Consider the following 14,176-nt stretch of genomic DNA (forward strand, 5'->3'; position numbering starts at 1 on the left):
AGGAAAGGTATCCTTGCCATTTATTAAAGGAGTCACTGATAGGATGGAGAAACTTTTGAAAAAACATAACCTACAAACAGTGTTTAAACCCACCAAGAAAATACAACAAATGCTACGATCAGCAAAAGACAAAAGAGACCCCCTCACCTCTGCAGGAGTATATCGTATACCTTGCAGCTGTGGAGAAGTTTACATCGGGACCACAAAACGCAGCATACAAACAAGGATAAAAGAACATGAAAGATACTGCAGACTTGGCCAACCTGAGAAATCAGCAGTGGCTGAACATGGACTGACACAAACAGGACACAGGGTCTTATTCCAAGACACTGAAAGACTGGACAATTCTACCAACTATTTTGTCAGATTGCACAGAGAAGCCATTGAAATTCATAAACATCAGCACAACTTTAACAGAAAAGAGGAGAGTTTAAGAATGAATAAGGCTTGGCTTCCTGCCCTGAAAAACCTCCAGACAAAGACAACATTCAACAATAGCCATACAGATTAGTTTTGGATTACACACATTAACAGATCACTTCAGGATACAATGGTTCCATATTAACATACCATACCCTCATTAGCACATTATCTTGATACTTAGCGGACAATACTTTTGCAGGACAATACTCAGCTCAAACCCAACCCCTTTCTGACTATATATTACTCTTCCTACACCCTTGACACTGAGAGACACTGTCCTTCAGTGTTACTACTCTGAAGATGCCTGCCACAGTTGCTGGCGAAACGTCAGGAAATAAAATTCCAAGACCACGGTTACACAGCCCGGATAACCTACAAGAACCAATACACACAGACATTTGTCATTATGCTGTATGTCTTACATAAAAAAAACTTCATACTATATATTCTGAGTAAGACGTTGTTGTGTTGTTTTTTAACACTCATTGAAAAAGATAAAATGTTTCCTGGGATTTTTTCCCCCCAGCATTGCCACAAACTTCAATTTTTTATTGGAATAACAGAAAAAAGGCCTTGGGAAAAATATTCTGGACCATTATACCTAAATTACCTGGGCAGCAAACCTAGGCAGGTAAATTCAGATGTAAGCCCCAATTTTATTATGTGGGGTTTATTCTCAGGAAAGTGCTGTTAGGGTTACAGCTTTACTCTTCTTGGACTTCCCAGTTCAGATTTTTGTTAAACTGAAGTTTGAATTGCAATTATACAGGAAACTAGGTCTGAGACCTGTATTTTGCTAAAGTCTGTGAAGACACATGTGATAACAAGGCAATTCGTAATTTCTGTAATAATCACTTATGTATGAGTGTAGCGGGAGGGAAGGTGGCGTAGTATAGCCCAATCTCATCAGATCTCAGAAACTAAGCAGGGTTGGTACTTGGAAGGTAGACCTTCAAGAAAGACTCTGCAGAGAAAGGCAATGGCAAACCACCTCTGCTTCTCACTTGCCTTGAAAACCTCTTGCTGGGGTCACTATCAGTCGGCTGCGACTTGATGGCACTTTACACACACACACACACACACACACACACACACACACACACACGAGTATAGCAACCCAAAATTCTTCTGCAGACTGAGCTATTACTTTATATCCCCATCCAACTTGTTGCCGTGGTGTAAAGCAACCTGACCTTTGTATAGTATGCCTGAGATTGTGTGTTTGCTGGCTTGCTTGCTTCTTTAGTCTCAGTTAAACATAGGTCACAGCCTTTTTCCTCATGTTTTTGTTCACTACTTTTAGAACTGCCCAATTCAGTTTTAATCATAATAATATAATAATAATTTTTTTTTATTTATACCCCACCCTCCCCCAGCCAGGCCAGGCTCAGGGCAGCTACCAACATAGTTAATATACATCGACATTTAATTACAAAAATGAAAACATTCTAGAATGCTGCATTCCTCTAGTTCTGACTTTGGCACCCAATTTGTCCCTGTAGGGAGAGATATTATTGTGGCGGATAAAGATTTTTGTAAAATACTGTCCATATATCTTATCATAACTCACTGCTGTCACTTAATCAACGTGTACCTTTAGAAATATTTGACTACAATAAAAGAAGCCTTGCTTTAAAAGACACGTCATTACAAAATAATTATGGCAGTTGGAATATTGTGATTGTGAATCACTGTTTATAAGGCTATTATCAGCCACAGCTCACTTCTTATCTGAAGAAGTGAGCTGTTGCTCACAAAAGATCATACCCTGCCAGAAATTTTGTTAGTCTTTAAGGTGCTACTGGGCTATTGCTCTTTTCTACTGCATAAGGCTTAAATCAAAGTTTATTCTTAGAATGCAGACAGACACATAAGCCCACATCTTGCATTGTGACAACATGAGACATTCACAAAAGTTTACTTACATTGCCCACAGAATAGCGTACAAACTTCACTAAAAATCATTTCACAAAAACAATGGAGAGTGAGTCAAGTAACATCTTAACAAGGAATACTCCCATTGTTCCAAAATGGATGAATAGTGTTGCCAGGTCTGGATTGTTGCGCATGAAGAAAACCTGGAGCTTTCTGGAGATGCATATATGCTGAGTGCTTGGTGATAAATGTTACTTCCAAGACAAGTTAATCATAAAGTTACAGAAGAGGTTTTTTTTTTTTGAACTTGCTTTGTCCTCTTTCCTTTGGGATCCAGCAGTTGTCATACATTAATGATTCAATTACTAAAATGTATCTTGATCATAATTTAGCTAGAATTTTTTAAATCAAACTTAACTCTTGAAATAACTTGGAAGCATCCCCATTGAGCGGACAGCTTTTTCGTTAAATGTCTGAAAATGTGTTATAATCTAGAGATGGATGTATTAACAATTATGTGAATTTTTATTAGTTGTGTATCCCTACTCATGATGGGGAGAAATGACTTGCCTTCTGGCCTGTCCTAGTTCGGTGCATTGGCCCTAATGCTGAATGAAGCTGTAACATTAGGGTTGCCAAGTCTCTCTTCACCACCGGCAGGAGGTTTTGGGGGCATAGCCTGAGGAGGGTGGAGTTTGGGGATGGGAGAGATTTCAATGCCATAAAGTCCAATTGCCAAAGCAGCCATTTCCTCCAGGTGAACTGATTTCTATCGGCTTGAGATCAGTTGTAATAGCAGGAGATCTCCAGCTAGTACCTGGAGGTTGGTAACCCTACTGAACATTGACTATTTTTTTACCCAAAGCAGCAGGCAGCAGGACATCTGGGTGGCCAGAACATCATCGGCAAGGGAGCAGTGGAGAGGTGGGCGGATGGATGGGGCTCCTTTTGATGAGATGAGCTCAGTCTGGTCAACCTCCAAGGCTCCCCAGGGAACAGCTACCACCACAACAAGGGCTATGATCAGACTGCAACCTTGGGGTCTCAATGTGAAAGTGCAGAAGCTGTGCATTGTGTTGGCTTGGCTGGTCCTGGTGCCAGCCACCCTCCTGGGAGCAGCATGCAGCTCCTGCATGTCCACACTGACAGCCTGTCTCTAGTGAGCGCCTAGCTCTGCACCATTGTTGTGCCTTCTTGCCATTGCAGACCACAGTCCAACCACCAAGAGCTTCTGGGGCTCCTCCAGTTTGCAAGAAGGGGCTACTGTGATGTGCCCAAGCAACTGCAGGCCTGCCAAGACTGGCCTGCAAGCCACCTGCCACCATACCACTCGGGTCCCCAGTGGCTCACCCAATGGGTGTCCTACATGCTAAATCCATGGCAAGGGAGGGGTGTGTGGTAGAACTGCAGGAGTGGAAGTATGGGAATCTTTCCCCCCACAGGTTTCACAAGTCCCCACTTGTCCTTTCTAGAGGACAGACTCATAAATTTGATTATCAATGACATTACATCCTGGAATTCACAATGTGTTTCCCTTTTATTCAAAGAAAGACAATGCAAGCAAGTTCTGACCCCATGGATTGAATTAAATACATGACCTTCTTGAGCACAATGGAAGTATACAGGACAAATGAACAGAACTTTGCATGCAGTATGGAAGCTAACATTAGAATGCAACACCAGATGTTTTGGTTGGAAATGCATTAACCCAATGATGAGTACATTTTTGATGACAACAAATGGTAAATAGGCAGATTATATATATCCATTGTCTAATTCAGCACTTGTGCCACAATGGCTGCAATCCTGATCACATTTAGAATATCCCATTAACTTCATTGGGATTGAGCAGCCTAACCACATGGACTGCATCTAATTTTCACTAAGGTAACCAGCAAATAAGTAAGAATTGATTAAATCATTAAGAAGAAGAAGAGTTGCTTTTTATATGCCAACTTTCTATACCTTTCTATATATTCTATAAGGAAGAATCAAACCGGCTTACAATCACCTTCCCTTCCCCTCCCTACAACAGACACCCTGTGAGGTAGATGGGGCTGAAAAAGCTCTAAGAGAATTGGGACTAGCCCAAGGTCATCCAGCTGTCTTTATGCGGAGGAGTGGGGAAACCAACCCAGTTCACCAGATTAGCGTCCACCACTGATGTGGAGGAATGGGGAGTCAAACCCGGTTCTCCAGATTAGACTCCACCACTCCATACCACCACTCTTAACCACTACACCACATGCATTTCAATAGGAAAAGACTGTCTTTCTGAATTGTCTGATTACTGCCTCTTTCACCTCCGCATTTCTTAGGCTGTAGATGATGGGATTCAACATTGGGATGACAACCGTGTAAAAGACTGACACTACTTTCCCCCGATTAGGAGAGGAAATGGCTCCAGGTTGGGCATACATAAAAAAGACTGTCCCAAAGAACAAGCTTACTGCCATCAGATGGGAAGTACAAGTTGAGAAAGCTTTGTGTCTTCCTTTGCCCGAAGGGATGCGTAAGATGGTGGCAACAATGTAACCATAAGATATCAGCACAATGATCCCTGTGGTCACAATGATTAATCCACACACCACTAGCAGCACAATTTCATTCATAAAAGTGGCTGAACAGGAGGCCTTCATGACAGCAGGGACATCACAAAAGAAGTGATTTATTTCAGTCGGGGCACAAAATGTCAATGAGAATGTAAAGCCAGTCTGGGTGCAGCAATTGACACAGCCAAAGAAATATGATACGACTACTAGGAGATGACGGGTCTTCTTAGACATAATGACCTGGTAGAGAAGGGGATTGCAGACTGCAATGAACCGATCGTATGCCATCACAGCCAGAAAGAAAGCCTCAGTGGTCCCAAAAAGAGAGAAGAAGAACATCTGGGTTGCACACCCGTTGTAAGAAATGGCCTTGTTCCCAGTTGCGAAGCTCAGCATTGCTTTGGGGGTGATGACTGAGGAATAGCAAATGTCCAAGAAAGATAAGTTCTTCAGGAAGAAATACATAGGGGTGTGAAGTTTGGAGTCTGCACTAATTACAAGAATCATTCCAATGTTACCCATCATTGTGACAATGTACATTATCAAGAACAGAACAAATAGAAGTGATTGCATCTCTGGCTTTCCCCTAAATCCTACCAAGATGAATTCGCTGGCCACAGTGTGGTTTCCCATTTCATTGAACAAAGAAAAAGTCATGTTTTTATTATTCTCTTCTTAGCAAACACATTCCGTGAGTGGTTGAGTAGGCTATCCACAAAACATTGTATCTTAAAGGCAAAGGAGATAACCATGATAACCAGTCTGATGTTATCTTTGATCAGAAGTACAGGTGCAAGCGAAATTCTGTTGTCAGAAATATGATGCAACTGAAAAAGTGAAAAAGGCAATGTTGAAATTCAATTTATTGTTATTGTTCCATTCTATTCCATTCCATAAACCTTTAATGGCATAGCATTGTTATTGTTAATTAGATTTATAGGCCACTCTTTCCTGGACAAACCACAACCACTCACAACCTTTTAAAACAAGATTAAAAACCAATCCATAATTTACATAGAATTTACAATATAAAACCAGACACCTTCTCTATAATAGCAGCATAATTATAGTCATAATGACATAAGCAGCAATAATGTTTATACTATTTGTAGGAATGTAGCAGAGGTAGAAAGAGGAGAGAAAGGGGAAGGGGAAACCTAGTCAGATGGAAAAATATATTGAAATTATAATCCTGCTAAGATTACAGAAAGAGGGAAGGCGGCATGGTATAGCTCAATCTTGTCAGATCTTGGAAGCTAAGCAGGATCAGTACTTAGAAGGGAGGCTGCCAAGGAAGACTCTGCTGAGGAAGGTGATGGCAAAATCACCTCTGCTTCTCACTTGCCTCGGAAAGGCCCTTGCTGGGGTTTCCATAAATTGGCTGTGAATTGATGGCACTTTATATACACACAAAATTACAGAAAAGGTGAGAGGGAAAGGACACTTTATATCAGTGGTTCTCTCTCCATGGCTCACACAGAACTGCACTGGAAGCTACCGTCAACCAAGAGAACCACCTTTACATCCAGACCTGAACCTGGTGAGAAATGGAGGAAGAGTCCTCTTTGAAACCAAAAAGGCTATGCTGGGAAACACGGAATCTGCATGGACAAAACCTATGTTGGGGACTGCTGGAAGAAGGAAAAGTAAATGAGCTTACCAGTAAAAATTGGTGGGATCAAAGCCAGGGCATTTTCTTCTACCACTTTGCTCAGCTAAGTGTAGAATCTGCCTCTGGTGAAGAGCTTAACCCTTTTGAGGAAAGCTACTTGTGCTGGAAGAAGAATAGACTAGACTAGACTAGACTAGACTAGACTAGACTAGACTAGAATAGAATAGAATAGAAATTTTATTTATACCCCATCCTCCTTCGGCAAGAGTGGGCTCAGGGCAGCTAACATCATTGATATATATGTACAATAAATGCAAAATTTTAAATGCAATTAAAACAATTTAGTCATTTGCTCTTAAAAAAAAAACTTAACTCAGAGAACACTGGGTGGTCTCTTGCTAGTATCTTTACTATGATAACTTACCACAACAATTTAAACTGAATGCGTTACAACTCATCTCCAGCCAATACAGATCAGTTCACCTGGAGAAAATAGCTGCTTGGCAATTGATCCCAAATAACATGCATGTTTTTTTTTATAAAAACAACAACAACTCTGTAGGTGTGTAACCTTAGTCACCTTAGTATTTTTGTGTGTTGATCCAGTGGAGGAAACCACAGAGACAAAATATGTCATTTCAAATTTCCCCAGTTTCTTCTCAGTTGTCGTATTTCTACAATAGTTGGTCACAGTTTTGCAGGAAGTCCTGACAACAAATTGCATCTATTACATTAATAGCTCAGTGTGGTTCACAGTTACAGCCTTCCATAAAAAATTTGCGAGATTGTTATGGAGACAAGATTCAAGTCAAGTCAAGTTTATTAATACCGTCAACTGACCAATCACGTGCCAACACAATGGAGACAAGATTCAATTCAGTTGATTTACTGAATATTAGAGCAATTGAGCCAGTTGGCCCTTTCACACAGTGACCTCACTCATATTAAGCTTAAATTGAATCTGTTCCCCCTCCCCGTTAAATTGAAGACTCCAATTGTGTAATATAATGATGTTCTCGGATGCCTCCTCCCCATTCAGTGTATATTGCATTATCTTGTTGCCAGAACTCAACAACAGTAGACCCTAGAAAAGAATTTTAAATTGTAAGGTTGTGCAGTTACCCCCAATAAGGTTAATCGGTTCTTACCACCTTACCATGGATACACATGCTCTGTGGAAGTATTCTTTCCCTGGTCTATGCATTTATAAAAGCTAGCCATCCTCAAAGGAAATTGTGCAGTCCCTGGAGAAACACCAACTTATAAGATGTAATAGCTCCTAAAGAGAACAATTTCCCCACCAGTGTTTCTTTTTCTCCTCCAAGATTAAATATGCACCAGACTTTTTGGTCATCATAATTGATTACATCCCCCCACCATGCAACCAAACTTTATAAGTTGTCATCACCTTGTATATTGAAAATTATGATTCAGAGAAAGTTCTAGGAAGAGGGTTAGATTCCCTGGAGGTTCTCCATGGGCACAGGGTTTTGTACTCATGAAGCACAATGCTTTCTCCTTTTGCTTCCTTCAGCAGCCTGAAATGCCCCCTTCCAATCCAGTCACCTTTCCCTCAGGCACACAATTAGTGGGTGTCCATTGGATTTATTGAACATTTTTCTCCACTTCCATATTGTCTCTTTTTGTACTTGGTTACTCCCTGTGTTAATTATGGTGGTTGAAAAGCTCCCAGGAGACACCCAGGTTGGGAAAAGCCTCACCAAACCATACAGGCTTGACTTTACAGCCAGAAACATGGCATATGTTTCATATGGTAACACTAGGGTTGCCAACCTCCAGGTATTAAAGGAAACAAAAACCTATGCTGCTCTAGTATAGACTGAGGAAACAACCAGCACGAAGGCTCAATTAAACCTTAATAGCATATACCATATCAAAGTTTACTGCACATTTATTCTTCAAAAAAATTACCTATACTTTATACACAATACCAATAGACCTAAACTCCCTACTGGGTTGGTCACTTCTGGGTTGATAACTGCTCAGCCAGCAGGTGCGCAAAATAATATCAGTGAGCTAGCCAAAGAATGTCTCATTGCCACACTGTAAATTCAATGTTTGACAAACGCACAAGCTCCTGGGTGGAAGATGGCAAGGATGCGGAGCCGGTCTTTCACACTTTTCAATCCTTCTTCAGCTTGTCGATCAATTATTTCCACACAGGTAAGGATACAGCATCACTTGTGCTGCAAATCACCTCTGGGACACAGTATGTAGTATGTACATCTGCTCAGTATTGGGAATCTTCCCGACGCTATCAAAGACAAGCTCCACTTCCTTGCCATCTTCTACCCGGGAGCTTGCGCGTTTGTCGAACATTGAATTTACAGTGTGGCAACAAGACATTCTTTGGCTAGCACAGCCCCGGGAAAGTATTCTTTTATGCAGCAGCGCTGAGACTTTTCTGTTGTGCTTACATTGATATTATTTTGCGTGCCTGCTGGCTGAGCAGTTATCAACCCAGCAGTGACCAACCCAGTAGGGAGTTTAGGTCTATTGGTATTGTATATAAAATATAGGTTATTTTTTTTAAAGAATAAATGTGTAGTAAACTTTGATTGATATGTTATATGCTATTAAGGTTTAATTGAGCCTTCATGCTGGTGGTTTCCTGGTGGTTTCCTCAGCCTCCAGGTATTAGTTGGAGATCTCCCTCATCTGAGCCAATACAGATCAGTTCACCTGGATAAAATGGCTGCTTTGGCAATTGAAGTCCCTCACCTCCCCAAACCCCGCCCTACTCAGGCTCTGCCACAAAAATCTCCAGGTATTTCCCCACCAGGAGCTGAGAACTCTAGGTAACACCTCTATTTTGTGCAAAGGCACAGATTAGTCCTTTTTATGGGGTGTGGAGGGGGAGACCTAAAAAGATGCAGTCTCTTCTGTGTGTGGGTGAGAGAGTGTTACCATATGTGGAACTGTGTGTGAAGCTATGCAGAAGGACCAACATCCACTTTATGCATACACCCATCCGCAGACTTCCAAGGGGGATGGAGGACAGATGCACATATTTCAGCACCCTTTCTATGGTTTCTTTTCTTAGTCTGCTATTGAACTTAATTCTAGCTCTAGAAATATTGAGAAGACCACTATAAGAACAAACAATTGGATTTTTAAGGTTTGTCCTGGATAAAATATTTATTTTAATTATCATTTGTATAAGCAGTTATGAGTAGGAACAACTAGGAACTTTAAGCCAAACATATTCTTTCTTGACATATGTTAACTGCTGAAGTGGTTGCAACTTACATTCATATAAGAGCTGTTTAAGAAAAATAAAGTCTTGTGTCATTAGTCTGGTTTCTCTCATTTCTAAAGATTTTTGAATATAATAGATGGAAAGCTTAGCACTGTTACATAGAAATGCCATACCTATACAGAAACTCGTTTAACAATACAAGAATAATTAGTTTAATCTAATTTAAATCAAAAGACACCATGAAGGAACATTACCATCAGGAGATGGTAATGGCATCTTAAGTCACAAACAAAAGACATAGAAACAAGGAAAGAATGTAAGAGGGGGGGAAAGAGAGAAGAAAATAGATGATAGACATTCAATGAAATCATGATTCTTATCAAACTGTGTTTTGAGTGTACTACAGTAGAAATGAAATCATTTGAAATACCATGGGCTGGCTCCAACCAGCTTTTCTGCTGATATACAAAGATGGAGAGGTCCCATTTGACCACCAAAAAAAGAAGAGAAGAAGAGTTGGTTTTTTATATGCCAACTTTCTCTACCATTTAAGGGAGACTCAAACCAGCTTACAATCACCTTCCCTTCACCCTGCGAGGTAGGTGGGACTGAGAGTGACTAGCCCAAGGTCACCCAGCTGGCTTCATGTGTAGGAGTGGGGAAACAAATCCAGTTCACCAGATTAGCATCTGCCGCTCATGTGGAGGAGTGGGGAATCAAACCCAGTTCTCCAGATCAGAGTCCATCACTCCAAACCACCACTCTTAACCACTACACCATGTTGGTGTGATGCTGTGAATCATAGGACCTGTATGTACAAAAGCAAGTGTGATGGGGGGTTGTATTATGGAGGAGAATTGGGCAAGATTGAGTGGAAAAACTGGCTGGATCTAACCTTATGGCTGGAATAAAGCTGACATTCCTTTTGCATGCTGAACAGTACTGCTGGTGTTTACTGGGAAGACGACATCCTTTTTAGTTGTCTCCCTAAGGCATCTTTGACATCTTGGTTCCTTAGGCTGTATATTAGTGGGTTCAACATTGGAATGACTATGGTGTAAAAGACAGAAACTACTTTGCCTTGGTTAGGGGAAGCCATGGCCCCAGGTTGGCCATACATAAAAAATGCTGTCCCATAGAACAAGGTTACAGCCATGATATGAGAAGTACATGTTGAGAAGGCTTTGTATCTCCCTGGAACAGAAGGTATGCGCATGATTGTAGCAACAATGTATCCATAGGAGATTAGGACAATTGTCGCTGTTACAACTATGATAAAACCACACATTGCTAGGAGTACAATTTCATTGACAAAAGTGTTTGTATAAGAGGCCTGAATAACAGCTGGGACATCACAAAAGAACTGGTTGACTTCACCTGACTCACAATAAGGCAAGCTGAAAGTGAGGCCCGTCTGTGTGCAGCAATTTAGAAAGCCGAAGAAGTACGAAACGGCCACCAGAAGTGCACAGGTCTTTTTGGACATGGTCATATGGTAAAGCAAAGGGCTGCAGATGGCACTGAACCTGTCGTATGCCATGACCGCCAAGAAGAAACACTCGGTAGTACCAAAGAGAGAGAAGAAGAACATTTGAATGGCACATCCATTGTAGGAAATGCCCTTCTTCCTAGTTGCAAAGTTCAACATGGCTTTGGGAGTGATTATGGAAGAATAGCAAATATCTAAGAAGGACAAGTTCTTCAGGAAGTAGTACATAGGACTGTGGAGTTGTGCGTCAATGGTGATGATGGTGACCATGCCAATATTCCCCATCAAAGTGATGATATAAAGCAGCAGGAAGAGGAAGCACAGACCAAGCTGCAGTTCACGGTCACCTTGGAATCCCACTAAGATGAACTGTGTGATCATGGTGCAGTTTTCCATATTGTTTGGTGGGATGGAGAATAAAAGATTGGGGGCAGGGGGGAGAGAAGAAGAAGTTGGTTTTTATACCCTGCTTTTTTTCTCTACCTTTAAGGAATCTCAAAGCAGCTTACAATCACCTTCCCTTTCCCTTCCAACAACCAACACCTTGTGAGGTTGTTGGGGCTGAGAGAGTTCTGAGAGAACTGTAACTAGCCCAAGGTCACCCAGTAGGCTTCATGTGGAGAAGCAGGAAAACAAGCTCACTTCACCAGATTAGAGTTCACCGCTCTTAACCACTACACCATGCTGGTTCTTGTTAACACTGACTGGGTTAAAATTGAGAAAATTGGGAGTTTGGGTTAACAGTGTGCCAGTTTTACCCTTGTGAGATCACACTAAATTTTTGGATTTCAGTAATTCGCAGCAGAAGCCCTCTACATTTAACAGAATATCCTACTGGTCGCTTTTTGACAAACAGCCCCATGGTGCAACAGTTATCTTGCTTGAAAGAATTTCAGACCTGAAAGAGAAAAGGCGATGTGAGCAAAATTGTTCTGAGAGAGGAGGAGGAAAAGGAAGAGGAGGAGGAGGAGAAGAAGAGTTGGTTTTTATATGCCAACTTTCTCTACCACTTAAGGAAGAATCAAACTGGCTTACAATCACCTTCCCTTCCCCACAACAGACACCCTGTGAGGTCGGTGGGGCTGAGAGAGCTCTAATAGAGCTGTGACTAGCCCAAGGTCACCCAGCTGGCTTCGCGTGTAGAAGTGGCAGCTGCCCTCCTCACTCTCTCCCCAGCTACGGCCCTGTTTCCATCACCTGTTATCTGATCCCTTTAACTGGAGATGCTGCCAGTTGAACCTGGAACCTGCTGCGTATCAAGCAGATGCTATGCCACTGAGCAACAGCTCCTCTCCAAGCTGTCTATGTGTATGTGTGTGGGTACATTGTAAATACACATGTGTGACTCTCTGTACATATAGGCCTGTACACACATTCAAACCATGTAATCCCTTTCATTCACTCTGGAGTGGTACATTCTGATTGTTTTAGCTCTATGGCTTCAAAAGCAGAACCGGATAAGATGGGTCATATAGCTTTTAGTATATCTTATGTGTCTGCTTTCTTTGTACATGTTGTCAGATGAAATAGGGTTACTAGTGACTTCAAAATATGGCCCCCAGAATATGGAAATATATGTGTCCAAAATATTAGTTGATGTGGCCATGTCCCAGATAAAGTACTGAGGTCAGCACATACATACAATAAGAAAAACACTTGAATATTGGGAAGGAAGAGGAGGAATAAATCCAACAACATTTTTGAACAATATTATTAATTCCTCTCCATACTAGTGTTGTGATCTTGCTGTGTCAAAATGTTCTGTTTCCTGCAAATTTCTGTGAGCTTTGCTTGGGTGAATATACATTTTATACTTCTCATTTGTATATGTGCTGTGATCCAGAATTCCATAGTACATGCATAATGTTAAGTGAGCTCAGTCCATGCCCCAATCCTTTAAAAAACCACAACATAAACTCACTAACAGAAAATGTGCAAAAAGAATATGCGGTTCTGTTTCACAGTGCAAACAATCTGGTTCAGAAAAGCATATTCTGGAAAAACATCCCATAGGACAGGAATTTGGAAACATCTCTAGTGGTAGCATCTCCATGAATGTGTTATCAGAAAGATTACTTGTCCGCTGAAAAGACTTGTTTTTGAGTTGGCTCTGACTGGATGCAGGTTCTACCTATGATGAGCTGATTTCCAAATGCAACTCAGTTGAACCACATCATTTTTTTTTCATGGCTACATACCCACCTTTCCACAAGCCTAAACATGATATGACTAGAACATAAGAAAAGCCATGCTGGATCAGACCAAGGCCCATCAAGTCCAGCAGTCTATTCACACAGTGGCCAACCAGGTATCTCTAGGAAGCTCACAAGCAAGATGACTGTAGCAGCATTATCCTGCCTGTGTTCCACAGAACCTAATAAAATAGGCATGCTCCTGTGATAATGGAGAGAATAGGTCTGCATCATGACTAGTATCCATTTTTACTAGTAGCCATGAAACCCCCTCTCCTCCATGAACAAGTCCACTCCTCTCTTAAAGCCTTCCAAGTTGGCAGCTATCACCACACCCTGGGGCAAGGAGTTCTACTATGTGACTAAGGAGTTAACTATGTGACTAAGTAAAATATGCTAAGGTACACAGATCAAGCCTAGAATATGTAACATCTAATTTGCTGATAATTCCTGATGGGTAACCATGCTAGAGTGTAGTAAAAGAATAAAACAGGGCACCAAAAAGATCTACAATATGCATTCCCTGATTGTTATGCTGGGATAGAATTTGTTAGCTTTGAAGATGCCACTGGACTCCTCCCTCCTGCCCCGATTCTATTTCTTTGTTCCAACCTCTGCATTAACCATTGAACAAATGGTTCCAAGAATATGAAAGTCCCGATCAGCATGGCACCCTTCCACATTCCGACAGAGGCAGAAATGGATCAGAAATGACACGAGAAGATAATCCTAGCCTTTCTCCAAAGGCATCACTTTTTTTCATTCTACAACATCCAAAGCTTCAGAGCCAAATGAACACTGCAGGGGTCTCTT

The 14,176-nt window shown here is 41.3% G+C and overlaps 2 protein-coding genes across 3 annotated transcripts; both read right to left on the reverse strand.

The window, feature by feature from the left end:
* Positions 1 to 2,184: 2,184 nt before the first annotated feature.
* Positions 2,185 to 5,489, reverse strand: LOC130489968 (olfactory receptor 12-like). Of its 2 annotated transcripts, XM_056863752.1 has the most exons (2): positions 4,590 to 5,483; positions 2,185 to 2,211 (listed from the first exon to the last, which is right to left on the reverse strand). In XM_056863752.1, the coding sequence occupies exons 1-2, from the start codon at positions 5,481 to 5,483 to the stop codon at positions 2,185 to 2,187; spliced, it is 921 nt and encodes a 306-aa protein (XP_056719730.1). The 2 variants fall into 2 exon arrangements, with proteins under 2 accessions (XP_056719730.1, XP_056719731.1); XM_056863753.1 differs by lacking the exon at positions 2,185 to 2,211 and having other exon boundaries at positions 4,551 to 5,489.
* Positions 5,490 to 10,634: 5,145 nt separating this feature from the next.
* On the reverse strand, positions 10,635 to 11,567 carry LOC130490723 (olfactory receptor 12-like). Its single transcript, XM_056864531.1, has one exon. The coding sequence runs from the start codon at positions 11,565 to 11,567 to the stop codon at positions 10,635 to 10,637; it is 933 nt and encodes a 310-aa protein (XP_056720509.1).
* Between the last annotated feature and the right edge of the window lie 2,609 nt (positions 11,568 to 14,176).

Source organism: Euleptes europaea, chromosome 18 (genome assembly GCF_029931775.1).
Source record: "Euleptes europaea isolate rEulEur1 chromosome 18, rEulEur1.hap1, whole genome shotgun sequence".
NCBI classification, from domain to species: Eukaryota; Metazoa; Chordata; class Lepidosauria; order Squamata; family Sphaerodactylidae; genus Euleptes; species Euleptes europaea.